Source organism: Rhinoderma darwinii, chromosome 8 (assembly GCF_050947455.1).
Source record: "Rhinoderma darwinii isolate aRhiDar2 chromosome 8, aRhiDar2.hap1, whole genome shotgun sequence".
NCBI classification, from domain to species: Eukaryota; Metazoa; Chordata; class Amphibia; order Anura; family Rhinodermatidae; genus Rhinoderma; species Rhinoderma darwinii.
In genome coordinates, this window is record NC_134694.1 from 18,144,239 (window position 1) to 18,158,817 (window position 14,579).

The 14,579-nt window shown below is 41.3% G+C and overlaps 1 protein-coding gene across 8 annotated transcripts in view; it reads right to left on the reverse strand.

Moving 5' to 3' along the window:
* HUWE1 (HECT, UBA and WWE domain containing E3 ubiquitin protein ligase 1) overlaps window positions 1-14,579 on the reverse strand; it is an 81,266-nt gene that overhangs the window by 25,886 nt on the left and 40,801 nt on the right. For 6 of the 8 annotated variants that reach the window (XM_075835391.1, XM_075835390.1, XM_075835386.1 and 3 more), the window contains exons 33-58: window positions 13,841-14,071; window positions 13,556-13,678; window positions 12,948-13,043; window positions 12,224-12,493; window positions 11,955-12,107; window positions 10,488-10,615; window positions 10,304-10,385; window positions 9,412-9,588; window positions 9,114-9,273; window positions 8,655-9,013; window positions 7,802-7,997; window positions 7,507-7,674; window positions 5,821-5,969; window positions 4,597-4,663; window positions 3,682-3,902; window positions 3,389-3,600; window positions 2,744-2,926; window positions 2,440-2,612; window positions 2,127-2,272; window positions 1,968-2,025; window positions 1,596-1,694; window positions 1,339-1,472; window positions 1,038-1,203; window positions 683-911; window positions 415-593; window positions 172-261 (exon numbers count right to left, since the gene is read on the reverse strand). In XM_075835391.1, the coding sequence (XP_075691506.1) occupies window positions 172-261; window positions 415-593; window positions 683-911; window positions 1,038-1,203; window positions 1,339-1,472; window positions 1,596-1,694; window positions 1,968-2,025; window positions 2,127-2,272; window positions 2,440-2,612; window positions 2,744-2,926; window positions 3,389-3,600; window positions 3,682-3,902; window positions 4,597-4,663; window positions 5,821-5,969; window positions 7,507-7,674; window positions 7,802-7,997; window positions 8,655-9,013; window positions 9,114-9,273; window positions 9,412-9,588; window positions 10,304-10,385; window positions 10,488-10,615; window positions 11,955-12,107; window positions 12,224-12,493; window positions 12,948-13,043; window positions 13,556-13,678; window positions 13,841-14,071 (4,249 nt within the window). The remainder of the gene's footprint in view (window positions 1-171; window positions 262-414; window positions 594-682; window positions 912-1,037; window positions 1,204-1,338; window positions 1,473-1,595; window positions 1,695-1,967; window positions 2,026-2,126; window positions 2,273-2,439; window positions 2,613-2,743; window positions 2,927-3,388; window positions 3,601-3,681; window positions 3,903-4,596; window positions 4,664-5,820; window positions 5,970-7,506; window positions 7,675-7,801; window positions 7,998-8,654; window positions 9,014-9,113; window positions 9,274-9,411; window positions 9,589-10,303; window positions 10,386-10,487; window positions 10,616-11,954; window positions 12,108-12,223; window positions 12,494-12,947; window positions 13,044-13,555; window positions 13,679-13,840; window positions 14,072-14,579) is intronic. The other 2 variants (XM_075835384.1, XM_075835389.1) reach the window with 2 other exon arrangements.

Here is a 14,579-nt window from a genome sequence, read left to right on the forward strand (position 1 = left end):
TTGCCCCAAAACATTACAGCTGAATACTGGGGGAAGGGGGTGTCCCAGCAGAGGGGCTACTCCGGATTAGCTTATCATCAGAGGACTATTACGGACAATCTGATGCTTCATCTTACACCCTCACGCATTATAAAGAGAATATCATTCCAATAGCATAACGCAAGCTCTCACCTGATACACAATCATGCATGCTCTCAGCATCTAACACCTTACACTCTTCTGTCCATCGAGTCAAAGCAGTAGGAATACTGGAGAGAGTGCCTTTAAACAAAAAAAAACAGTATTAAACTGAATTGAAAAAAATAAAAATGTAAATAAATATTATATATATATATCTCAAGTGCAAAAAAAAAAAAAAATAAGATGTTACCAAATGGTAAATACATTACATGTGCATCTTTAAAGGAAACTCACCAGCCTGACTAGTAGCAGTACTCTGATCATGGAAAAAGTCATCCAACAGTTCGTCATCAGAGCGAGCTATAATGTGGACATCATCATTGCCAACAAGGAGACGAGCACGTCCACGACTTTGAAGGGGAAGACTGCTGCTAAGTTGTAAAATGTCTGCAGCAGCTGAAGGGCCGAGAAGCCTAAGGGATTATGAATTATGATGAATAGAGTATACCCAAATCATAATATATGCAGATCACCTTATCTCCTCCCAAATAGTGAATCTCACCTCTGCAGTATTAAAGGTGGGTTTGGCTGCCTGTTCCCAGGATAGTGAACATGAATGGTGTGGCCAGCATTAGCAGTAATCTGCCGGAGAGTACGCTGGCTTCTGCCAATGCCCTGGGCTAGACGAGTTGTGGAGGTACCGCTGCCCAATGTGAGAGAACCATGGTCTGCATGACGCACCATTAAAGGGTGAGTGGCAGGGATGTTGCCAGGCGAAGGAGGAATGTCGGCTGTAAAAAGAATTCAAATACGATTAATGTATATACTGATGGTATTTGAGAAAAGCACACCATGAGAAAAAAAATATATATAAAGAAACCACCATGATTTGTGTAGGTGAAGAATATAAATCTTACTGGCATTGGAGAACATGTTATCAAACTCTATAATGAGATCATCCTCTCTGTCAAATCTCTCAAAGCGCACAAGGGGTGACGCATTCATGTCAGGGTAATCCTCATCCAGCTCCATCTCCGAACAATCATCATCATCGTCTTCATCCCCCTCCTCACCCTCATCATCCTAATATGAAAATATAAAAAGATTTTAACTGTATAGTACGGCTTTTCCAACTGTTTAATATAAAGGCACCATGAAAAGGAAAACCCCAAATTTAGTTACGATCTTTTTTGCACTTTAAAGTGTCACACAACATACCTGATCATCTTCATCTTCCTCCTCCTCCTCTTCCTCCTCTTCTTGACTGTCATCTTCATCTTCATTGCTGCCACTACTGTCCTCTTCTTGTGTATGTTCTTCTTCATCCTCAGGGTCTAGGATGTTCATAGAATCTGTTATAGGAAGCGGGGAAAGAGATCATGCAGACTAACATACAACTAACATGTTCAGATACAATTCCCAAGCTAGCAAAAGAAACAATTTTTGGAATTTGATTGCCTGGGGGAGGGACGTACCTTCCCTATTAGCCTGAAGTGTAGATGCTTGACTCAAGTTTGTAGGAGCCTCATCCATCAATACATCTTCCTGTGATTCATCTTCCCCCACACGACCTACTGTAACAGTAAAAGGGACATTCAATCGGTAAGAAGGTTGTTTCTGTTTCATGTGAAATTCAAGATCATAAGTCTTTGGAGGGAAAAAAAAAAAAGCCCAAATACAATATTTCTAAGCAACGCTTTAAGATATACAGCCCTTTGGCTTATTGGGAGAAGTGCAAAAGCTTAATTTCTGCAGGAATTTTTGCTGGGATCTTTTACATAGGTAGTAGGCAAAACCAGACAATCCATTTAAGTACAACGTTCTAAAAGTAAACACAAAAAAGGTACCTGCAGCCCCGTCTCGCTCTAGAAGCTCATCTATTAGATCTTCTAACTCAGTCTCCACCTTATAATAAATATATAAACAGTCCGCCATTAAACATTAATACTAATTTATTTATTCATAAAAGATAAGGACCATGAAAAAATAAAAAAAAATATTCTCACCTGCATCTCCTGGGTGGTTAAAATTTCTGGTTGGCCAGCAATTACCACAGCATCGGTTTCTGCCTCACCATCCATTATATCTCCATCTGCCACTTCAGCGTGGGAAACATCTGGGTCTTCCTCCTGAGTTTCAGCTCCTGTTTCCCCTAAATGACCCAAAACGATATGATAGGATTGAAACATAGCATCTGACGTGGAATAAACCACATTTTCTATTTTCAAACTACTTTCTGGGGTGCTGCTTCGATCACTTAGTTTGGATTATGGTCAAGTTTGCAGAGCACCCGATTCTTTAAGCTTTGTTTAATGGTACCTGTGTCTGGCTGGTTGCTGTTTGGGTCCCTGGGAGCCCCATGAGCGTCCTGTTCGGACTTATTTTTCCCAGATGTGCCTTTGCTCCCGAACAGACCGCTTGGCTGGTTCACTATACGTGACAATGTCTCTAGAGGCTTTAGTGCTGCATTCACCGTGTTTGCCATATTTGGACTACAAGATGTAACAACCGCAAACCAAGAAGAGAAGAGTTCATTAGAACAAACACACAAGCTGGTGGTAACACAAGTGATCATTTCAAAGATGGATATAGAAAGGACAGATATCAGAATCCATTTATATACCTTGACAAGTCTAGGCTATGAGGCACCCTTGCCAAATCACTAACAAGACCTTTCTTCAGGAAGAGACGAATAATATTGTTCATGCCATTGTGCTGGGTTTTAGTAGTGGCACTGCTGTAGAAGCTGGAGGTGGACGGGCAGGACTCCATTATAGTGCTAATAATACACATCACAGCCTGTAGCCTGTAAGATAAGAAGCAAAAACGTCAAGTCAATAAGCAATACTTCAGAACAGTTCTAGCATTACATAGTAGGTAATAGTGCTTAACGTATGTGTATCAGGATAAATAATATACAGTTGGAGGGAGGATGGGGGGGGGGGGGGGGGTTACCTTCATACTGACATTATGTGACCTCAACAACCAATAAAAAAATAGAAGTACCATAATGTGGGCTACACTAGGAGGTGATGGGTAGAATTTCATTTGTTTGTTGAAAAGTTTCCTTTAAGCAAGACGTTAGGTGTACACTAGGCAAGGCATAATTGCATGCCCATGCTGCAGCAGAGTTAACTGCATATTTTAGTTTAAGCTAAAGCTAATTAACACAACGAGTTCCATCATGTATCTTCCCTACTTTAGCAAAACCACCAAATAATTCTTTAAATCCCCTTAGACAATCTAGAAGGATTATAGAAAACTTTACCTGGCATGCTTCTCTGTACTCTCAGCCATTGCTAGTGCACGACCAAGTGCCGCTTTAACTTCATTCACTAGTGCTACCTGTGCATCAGTACCACTTCCAGCTGCAGCCAGGCTGGCTAGGAACAGGCGTGCCAAGGCTGGGGTGTCCTTGTCCTCAGCATTCTGAGTGTGGGGAAGGAGATGATCCAGGACAAAAGCCAGGACACTGCAATCCTGTCAGGATTAACAGAATTACTTAAAGCTACTAAACGGCAAAAAAGTATAACTTTCGACCTAGTTTTGACTTCTAAATACCTCTTTAATGAGCTCAGATTGCCCCGCAGTGTAGTTGTAGTTGGCAATGAGTGTGGCAATACCCACATAAGACCTGACAAGCTCAGCCAACAGTCGAAGTATAGTAGAAGTAGGCAGCAGAGGTTTGCTGCCTTTCGCCTTCTGCTTCCCTTCTTCTGAATTGCGGTCACCTTCCTTGTCTTTCTTGCCACCTTCACGGTTTTCTTCTGGTGTTAGTGCGGCTATAAAATTAGTACAGATTAGAGTTATTAGTTAGCGGTGTGCACTCCATCATAACTTATACATAGACAGACACTATTATAAGTCACAAGCTTGACCATGACTCTACATAAGCTCATAATGACAGTATTGCGGGGCAAAACACATCCTTAGGGCTTAGACGAACGTGATATACGTCCGTGCAACGCGCGTGATTTTCACGCGCCTCGCCTGGACTTGTTAGTCTATGGAGCCATGCAGACTGTTCTTGAGTTTCACGCAGCGGTTCCGCTACGTAAAACTCACGACATGTCCTATATTTGTGCGTGTTGTTCGCGCATCACGCACCCAGATGCACTTCCGTGGGATGCGCGTGATTCGCGCAACAGCAGTAAAAAGTATGAATGAAAACAGAAAAGCACCACGTGCTTTTCTGTTTACAAACCTACAGTGTCATAATTATGGCGGCTGTGCAAAAGTCACTGCGGCTGACACACGGAGCTGTTAAGTACCTTTTGCGTGCCAAAAACGCTGCATTTAATGCGCGTGCAAATCCAGCCTTACGCTGCGTTTTTTTAAACATGCTAATTTTTTTGGGGGATTGACGAATTCCCTTTGAGAGACCTGGAAGTTTATCTAACAAAACCAAACACTATGTTAAAAACGCAACAAAAACGCGAGTGTGAACCCAGCCTTAGGTTTGAATAAATCAATTACCTTCTCCTTGAGGGGTTCCAGACTGTGGAGTCTCTGTGGAAGAACTGTCAGCAGTAAAGACACGTGCCTAAAAGGGCAGAATATACAAAAGTCACAAATGACTACATACAATAAAGCAAAAGAAAAACAAAACAAAAAACAGATTATTGTACTCAAAACACTCCTCTCGAATTTATAGGGAGACACAGAACTACAGGTGTAGGCCCCTGCCATGGTGCAGTGTCCCTCAAAGACATGAACGAGTAGAGATAGAATTTTTTTTGGAGTACCCACATTAAAATCCTTTTCTCGTCCAGTCCATTGGGGGGGGACACAGACCATGGGTATTGTTGCTGCCACTAGGCGGCTACACAGCAAGAATAAAAAAAAATAAAGTATTGACTTCTACAGTACTTACACCTCCTACAGGCACTGAGCTAGTCAGTCTGTACAGAAGCAGGAGAAGCAGCATACAAGGTAATAGAACTGTATCAGAACCAGATAAAAAAAAAAGTGCAAAGAAAACCCCCAGAGAAGAGTCTATGGCCCGCAGGGAGTAGCGTTGTACTGCATGCCGATAAAAAGGTTGTCGGAGACTAGCGGGCTGCGAACTTAAAAAAAAACAAAAAACCACGAGGCATGGTTTCGGGGGAAGAAGCGGGAGGCCGGGGGGCTGCAAAGGGCCTGGGGCGAACATAACTCCTGTCCTTAAGTCCACTTCATTTTCAGTATGTAGAACCAGCAGGGAAGTTCCTACTGTGTGCCAGCTGCGATGATGTGGGACACAGATGGGAAGGCGCGAAACTGGCTGGTAGGCGACAGAGGAGCTTGCGCTCTTGTCTTTAGTCTTCAGCATGGTAGAGGAACAACAGTGCAATAAAACACTAAGCGCCTGTCATATGTTGGGGAAAGTAGGGGGACTAGGTTGCCCGTTACCTCGCTAGAAGAAAAGAGGAAAAAGGCAAGACAAACCGCTATAACAGCAGGGGGTGTCTGCCTCCTACTGACACTATGCCAAGACTGACTAGCTCAGTGCCTCTAGGAGAGTATATTACTGTAGGAGTCACTTTCATATTCTTAGCATCACGACACCTAACAGCAATAGCATATACCCATGGTCTGTGTCCACCAATGAGACGAAAAAGAAAGATACATATAGTATTCAGCCCAACCTCATAATCCAGTGTGCAGTTATTAGATAAATACTCAGGGAATAATGGTCAAAGGAGAAAAGAAAATGCTTACATTGATTGCAAAGCTACCCTGGGGATCAAAGTCACTGCCTTGTCTGGTGAGATCTCTGTACTGCTGGAAAACTTCATCACCCATGTCCTGCAAAATCTGACTGACCTCTTGGTTCATACCCACAGGTTTTTGCTCTGTCTTCTCAGTCACTATAAAAACAGAATGTTTATAGTTAAAAGATCTGTTGAATACCGATCAACTAGAATGACAGAGATAAGATAACGTAAAACTACTAACATGAATCAAAGCTGCACTTATGAGATCAGTGGCGTTAAAGATTTGCCCATAAGATGCCCATAAAACATTAAAACAGCGGGCTCGAAATCCTGAGGCAAATGGAGTAGACCAGTGATCAAATTGAAGTGCCACCCCTCTGTCCTTACAACAAAAAAAAAAATAAAATTAAAAAAGGTGTCCTAGTTTAGAAAAAAAAAAAGGTTACACAGCCTGGCTCCTGCTGGAACTGCCAGAATCGAAGCGCGCTCCGATTCCGGAAGTTTAACCCATTAAATGCCGCTGTCAATAGTGACAGTGACATCTAATGTGTTTGACAGAGGGAGGGAGCTCCCTCTGTCCCCCGATCGGCGCCCCAGCAAACAAATCGCGGGTCGCCGTCGGGTTTCCATGACAGCCGGGGGTCTAACAAAGACCCCCCAGGTCTGTCTTCCGCAACTGGCTGTTAGGCGATGCCGGAGGCATGAGCTAACAGATTGCCTGTCAGTTTTACACTGACAGGCAATAATGCTTTGGTATACTAAGTATAACAAAGCATTATATATGCGATCGGCACATCGCATAGTGAAGTCCCCTGGTGGGACTTAAAAAAAAAATGACAATCAGTTAAATAAAGTTAGTTGAAAAAAAATAAATAATAATTACAGTGAAAATCAAATAAAACTACTTTTTTTGCCCAAAAAGTGGTTTTATTCAGTAAAAGTGTCAAAACAAATCACACCTACACATATATGGTATCCCCGCGATCGTAACAACTTCACCAATAAAATGAACACATTAATTAAACCGCCGGATGAACGGCATCCAAAAAAACAACGGCAAAATTCTCTTTTCTCCCATTCCCCCCATAAAAATATAAGTTAATCTATAAGTCCCATGTACCCCAAAATAGTACTTATGAAAACTACACATTGGCCCGCAAAAATCAAGCCCACATACGGCCACATAGACGGAAAAATAAAAAAAATGACGGCTCATGGAACGCGGCGATGCAAAAACAAGTAATTTTTTTCTATAAGTGGTTTTTATTGTGCAAACGTAGGAAAACATAAAACCTTTACATATTTGGTATCCTCGTAATCGTGCCGACCCATAGAATAAAGTTAACATGTTATTTACGCTGCATTGTAAACGGCGTAAATTTATAACATGAAAATTAATGCTGGAATAGCTGCTTATTTTCAATTCTCTCCTAAAATAAAGTTAATAAAAGTTAATCAATATGTTACAAGCATCTAAAAATGGTACAATTACAAAATACAACTCGTCCCGCAAAAAAACAAGCCCTTATACGGCGATGTCGACGTAATAAAAAAAAAAAGTTACGACTCTTGGAATGCGACCATGAAAAAACAAAAAATAATCCGTCATGAACGTGCAAAATGGCCCGGTCATTAAGGGGTTAAAATCAACTGACAATAACAAACAGAGCATGGCGTATAAATACTGCACCTTCTTCTGGAGCATGATACGCTGCCAGAGCATTCAACATGTCGTAGATAACCTCCTTTATTGTATCAGGGATGACTGGTAGAGTGGATGGTTTCACAGGTGTGGTCTTAACCAACTGTACAGCATTAGGACCCTTGATACGGAGATTCTCAAACTCATCATCAGATGCTGGCGGGGGGAAAAAAAAAAATATAAATAAATACCAATACTGATGCTGAATACTGAAGAAATGAATACTGCATATTAAGCATGACTGACACATTCATAATGTATGTGCAAGCTCAAACTAACTCACCGGTTCCAGATCCTCGGGGCGCAGGCAGAGCTATGCGAATGCAGCCGTTTGCTACCTCAGTGAAAATGTCAGGGTTTCGGCAGGCAGCTGGGCCCAGGACTCTCAGGATATAGTTAATCTCACGAGAGCCTAGGCTTCCTGATACGACTCCAGAAGTTGTGCTGCCAGCTCCACTCGTTGCTGCCGAACGTACAACCTGAGAATCATGGTAAAAAAAATTGTACATCAAAAAAAGACATTCGTTGTAAGCAATTATACATAAAAGTTAACCAGGTTCTTCAAAAAAGTTATTATGTGGAAGAGGTTTTAAAAAAAATTCAGAGACTGGATTTCCATAGCCAAGAAGAGACATGGAAGTCTGAGATGTCTGCGTGCAATGATGAGCAAATCCTCATCTGGTAGTCCGTGCGTGTCAGACACAGGGTGAATGTTCTGCACCCAAATGCATAATAAATCGAACAGTCCGTCAAGTTCCAAAATCTAGTGAGAAGCCAGCCAGATAGGTGGGGGTATTATAGCAGCGATGGGATGAAAGGGAGAGTCAACTCCACATAACAGCCCGTGCTTATAAATGAGATCTTCAACAAGCATATAAAGGATTACTTGTCAGATGTCAACATGCTTGTGTATATGGCAATTCTTCAGTATATTCTTCTACAACTGCACTTAGTCTCAAATTCTGAGAAAATGCAAAAATTACACCTTAACTTCACCTTTCTTAATGGTCTGCATTTTCATTTTTGCAAAGGTATAGAAAGCTTCTTAACCTCGGCTGCTTATAAAATGTGTAGCTTTAGACCATTTGGATAATAGTAATGCAAGAATAATTAACATTGTAGATAAAGATGCATACCTTCTCCATTGTATGTTGCAAAGTGCATGGATCCTCTATGATATGCCTGAACAGAAGGGTAACTAACGGAGTAAAGCCATTGAATCCAGAGCTCTGGGTCAAGCTGAGAATCATGCGTGTACTCTTTAGTTCAGCAAACATCATAGCATATTTGTGGTCACGAGTAAGACGCAAACACAGACGAAGAGTAGCATGTAAAGTGTCCGGATCCACAGGTACACCAAGCATGCTGACACATGATCGGATCAGCACAGTCACCATCTCTTCTGTGAGACCTTGGATTACCAAGTCCCCAGCTTTAGGCTCTTCAGGAGGAGATTCTCTTTCTACAGTAGAGTTCTCAGTTATTGGTGTAGCCTCTACATTTAAAAAAGGAAAATTAATTTAAAAAAAATAAAAAAAAACAGGAGAAAAAAAACATACATACATAATACAAAATCAGATCAGATCAGCACATACCAGCCACTTTCTCCTCCTTTAACTTGGTTTCAGTTTCTTTGCCTTCCTCCAAGGTCTTCTCCAGTTCTTGTCCATTCCCGTTCTTGCCACTTTTGAGTAATCGTGGAACTCGTAGCAAAGTCAGCATCACGGGGCGTCTGTTACCAGTCTCCTCATTTACCTATAAAACACACATAATACAGTCTTATGCACCTTATATAGTGACAGAACAAAAGCAGAATACAAATTCTGGTCTGTTAACAAAACCACAAGATCTCAAACACAATGGTTTAGGGGGATCTGTCCAGGAGACAATTACCTGGACCATGGTGGTAAATTGTACAGTGTATCTGCGACGACCAGCTGTGAATCTAACACAAGTCTCCCCAGCTTTCCATGCAGCATCAATAGTGCTGTTGTTGCTAGCACTGTAGCTACACCAACGTCCTGATCGGTCATCAAACCAACGCCAGTTGTTGCCATTTGACTGTAGATACTAGGAGGACAAAAAAAAAAAAAAACATAAAAGTTAACAGCCCTTTAACTACAAGAAAATTCAAGATTACAGATTAAACCTATAACTATTGTAATGCAACTTAAATTATTTTATTACAGTGAGTGTCATTCTATCAAATGGAGTCACAGCAACGCTGAAGTCATGTAACATACACTGCACTACCCTTAATCCTTTTGTATCATAGAATCCTTTTCAGAGAAATCACACGATACACCATGTGATTAGTATAATTTTACTCTACAATTGGAAGCTATAGATTTGCTGCTCAAAAAACAAAAAAAACAAACCTACAACCTCAATAAAGATACAGTATATTAAAAACGTTAAAAATCGCACAGAATAATGGACCTAAAGACAAAATATTCATAGTTGGACACACTTTTGTGATAAAAAGTTAATCTATGCTCTATCCACGGGTGGTAGGACTTGTTTTGAGGATTCTAGTACAAGCACATATCACTTCTAGTCTATTGCAACATCTTCCTCTGTAGCGTCCCCTCGAACTCTTGCACCCCATCTAATCCATTCTCAACATCGCTGCTCAGGTAATCTACCCATCACTTAGTATCTCAACCGCCTTCTTTCTCTGCAATTCCCTTCACTGGCTATTCATTGCCCAGCATATACAATTCAAAATACTAATTTATTCTCCAGCAGCAAACGAGATAGGATTCACATCTTAAAAAAATGTTACCCTGTTCATCTGCATTCTCCTCTTGGAGGAAATAGAGGTTTTCTCATAGAAATCAATAAGCAGTAGGACAGGAGTAATCCACCTGAATAAGAAAATTGGTTGTCGTATTAGTGATGTGAAAGGCTCAGTATGACCAATATGTAAAACATGAATTGACAGGTGTAGTTGTAGATCAGAGTCTTACTTGGGTGTTTGCACTTCCTTCTGCTCCTTAGCTGCTTGCAGACAAGGCTGGACAACCTCTAGAAGCTTGATCAGTACGTTAAGGATGCCACTTGTTTCCACAACCCTAGCACATGGCAGCTTTAACTCCTTTTAGAAGGAAAAATAAAAATCAGTTCAAGTCAAAGGACAAAAGAGCTCTGCAAATCCTCAGTAAGCCAATATACAAATGTAAAATAGGCTGTACAAAACTAAAAAGGATACCTTAGGAATACACTGGGTAAAACTGATACACTAGGTCTAGTCAAGGGAAGGCAAAGAGTAAAACGTTAATACCAATCCTATTTTGAAATAGTCTTAGGCTTCGTTCACATCTGCGCTCAGGCTCTGTTCCAACGGAACCCTGACAAACACAAACTCAAACCATAGGCTTCCATTTGCATCACCATTGATTTCAATGGTGATGGATCCGATGCCAATGGTTTCCGTTTGTGTGTCAGGGCTCTGTTCCAACGGAACGTCGGAAAGGAGCCCGAGCACAGATGAGAAGGAAGCCTAACTTCATCTGTCACAATACATAGATCAGCTACTTGCAGGTAAATTACAAAAAAGACAAACTACTAGAAACTCCTTTCGGTCTGAGATTAACAGCATAATGGAAGTCAGATTTACTAATCATCTGTAATAAAACCTATCCCTTTCACAATTCTCTAACAAACTTCAATGGTAATTAAATCCCCAAATTTCAAAAAGGAATTAAGATCAGAGACAGGAGTGCACGTTCACAAGTGTACAACCACTGACAGAACTTGTGACACGAGTATTTAGTGGTGGTTGTCCAGACTGCAGAACTCTCCGTCCCTTTACAACTTTATTCAGGAAAGGTGAAGACAGGCCACCGACTAATGCAATTTTATGGTGCGTCTCTCACACCTCCCAAATGAAGCAGAGGGGAGCTTACTGACACCAATCCATAGAGGCAAGAAAAACAATGTTATAAAAATCACTGGAGGGAGCGCTTAACAATTTAAGTACATTGAAAACTAAAAGCTGGCGCACATACTAGTAAATATGCATAAATATTAAAGTCTGAGTGGCGGCGAAAACTATAGGTACGACTCTTAAGGGACGATATTAGGAATCAGCTGAGGGAGAGGATGTTGGAAAATAGCAATTACTCAATGCAATTAGATGTTCAGAAACTAAACTGATGGTTTGAATTTTGATGTCAGATGCCCAAGTAGGTTCTCACACTCCATTTTACGATATATAGAAAATTATAGGGAATTTTGTAAATACAGGATAATACCGAGTCCATCAACAGGCGTGACAGTTTCTAGGGAAAAAAGCAGCCATGCTTTTTTTTTAATTTTAGAGCCATTAGTGTTTCCGACATCAGATTACTGTACAGGGTATTTATGAAATTACTCCATTTATTATGTGGATTTATGAAAGAAAGAAGAAAAAAAAAAAAAAAAAAAAGAACTACCTCAAAAAGCAGAGTCAATAAAAGGATTCGAGTGGCCAAGTTAGAAGCTTGAGGAAGGGTAGCCATCTGGCTTATCCATTCCGACACCGTTTTTGTGTCACTCGTGGTCAGTGGAAGAGCGGCCTTAATAAGGACATCTGCAGCTTCCCACACCTACAAAACAAAACCACAGAATTCAGATTAATATAATCTTATTTTATATTATTTCACACACACAAAGAAAATGTAAAAAAATAAAACTTAACCTGATGTCCACCAACAGCTCTCACCTGGTTAACCACTTGCTTGAGAATCATATCCCGATAGTCTGCTCCATTTCGCTTTATAGCCGTCATAATGAGATCACAGACACGGTAGACGGTGTCCGGTAGCTCATCCAGAAGATGGAAGCAGCCGGGCAGCATCGTGTCTGTGAAGCCATGAAGTTCCTCCTGTTCCAGAGGTTCAGCATCTTGAAACTTCTCAAGACATTTGGCCTCCTCCTCTTCTTGCTTCTCCCTTGCCTTCCGCTCATCTTCCTCTTTTCGGCGAGCAGTTTCCTGAAGAGTCAATACGAACAATTTAAGTCCACTTCATATACAAACTTGTCCCCAAATTTCCCTATTTAGAGCTGCAATTTCTAAATGTCCAACACATTGGAGAGGGTACTATGTATGTGGCATCAAATATGCAAAACACAAACAAACAAACTACTACACTTGTGAATAAAAAAATAACAAAAAAAAAAAACTACCCTCTTTGTGATGTTTCACCAGAGGTGGAAGGACGGGCTGTCACACCATGTGGAGGGGGGGGGGGGGGGGATTGGGAATACAGTGGATGGGAGAAAAAAAAGGGAAGGGAACATTGGTTCAGGAGGATGGGAGAAAGAAGAGTTCAACCTTTTCTAACGCAGGCACACGAGCTTGTGCCCTTTAAAAATGTATGCGTGTCTGAATGTTGAAGGCTCCCTCCTCTGTCCCTCTTTATCCCAACCCTGATCTTGTACTGTACCTCGGGCAGCTCTGCCCTCTGTTCCATAGTGATATCTTGTCCCAACGACATGGCAATGGCTCTCAGCATCTGATCTTCCTCTGACATACTCAAGTCCTGCAGAGCAACAACAGATACCAGTCAGCTGGGCTGCTCTGCAGAATGGGGAGGTCAGGGCATGAGAGTAAGGGATGCATAGGAATAGGAAAAGACATCAAGTGTCCAATGGGTTTCAGGTAAACTAGAGTAAAAAGGCAAGAAGGTCGCTGCTGCAGATTGGCTAGTGGAACCTGTTTTGCTATTTCAGGGAAGGGAACAGATTCACATTTTAACTAATGTACAGTCCTAAAAATTTACCATTTATTTCAGGCTACTCAGAAGCAGTGTCTATATGCATGGGTTATCCCTCACCTAACTATGATAACTGCTCTGTCACATGCAGATGCTTAAAATATCTGCCTTGTATGACAAGAGTGGCACAGAGAAGCCTGCGGTAGAAAGGGGCTTGAATGGGAGGAGTAGGAAAAGGGATGAAATGTGATGAAGGTACTGAAGGAAAGCAGATTTGAAGCGGAATCACGTAAAATGCAAGAAAAAAAACAAAACCACTTCAGAAGGGTCACACTTACCCGAACGACTCCACCAATAAGAGGTGGTGGGTGGGTGAGGAGATACTCTGTAGCTTGTTCCATGGTGCTTGTGTTCAGAAGGGCTTCCATTGCATGCTCACGAGTAAAACCCATATCCATAAGCTGTAGAGTTAAAAAAAAAAAAAAAGAAAAGGTTAGGAAAGTCACCCAAAGTGAGAGACCATTATTAAAGTCCACCAAATAAATGGGCATTATCTTAAGATGGCACCAATAGAAATTTGCTATTAAGAAACTGATCCATGTAAACTCGATTCACACTCCCACCTGCTGGAGTTGCTGCTGGTTCACTTGGGGTTCCCGCCTCGCAGCACTCTCATCTGGTTGCCCAGCTTCTTCTTCACGGCTTCCCTCTCTCTCTTTACTCAATCGCTCTCGAATTACTGGCTCCCCGCGAAGAATATGACACAAGATGGCAAGCATAGACTCTGCCATACGGCCACCATAGACCTTTAGCGGCTTCCGGTTCCACAAGTTCTTTATACAAGTAAAGGCTGCCTTTAGAGAGCAAATGAAAGATAGACAATATCACTGGAAAAGTTAGGACTACATGAATAGATTCGATCCCATTCCGTGTGATGTTTTTATTTAAGTCACAGAAAAAGGCCTTGCACTTAATACAAGGGCAGGATAGAATGCAAACATGCCCGATCTATATATGGGGGGTAGCACAGGTGCAAAATTGGCATCTGAATCAGATTTAGGTCTCTTTAGTTTTGATGATTTTGTAAAGATATGTGCATGATGACATAGGCATAACTGGCATGTATGAACTCTGCACATCATAAACTTTTATTTTTAGGAGGTGTTGTGTGTCTCAGCCACTGCTTTGCCCAGAATTTTAGCCGCAAATTTGACCTAAACTTTTCACTTTAATGCAAAATAGCATGAGATCACATTTTCACAATGTGGCAGGTGTCTCCTTTTAGAAAATATGAGGTTAACTTTTAGATACTTTAGAATTCAAATTATATTTCTGCATGTCAAAAAGTATGAAAATGGAGCA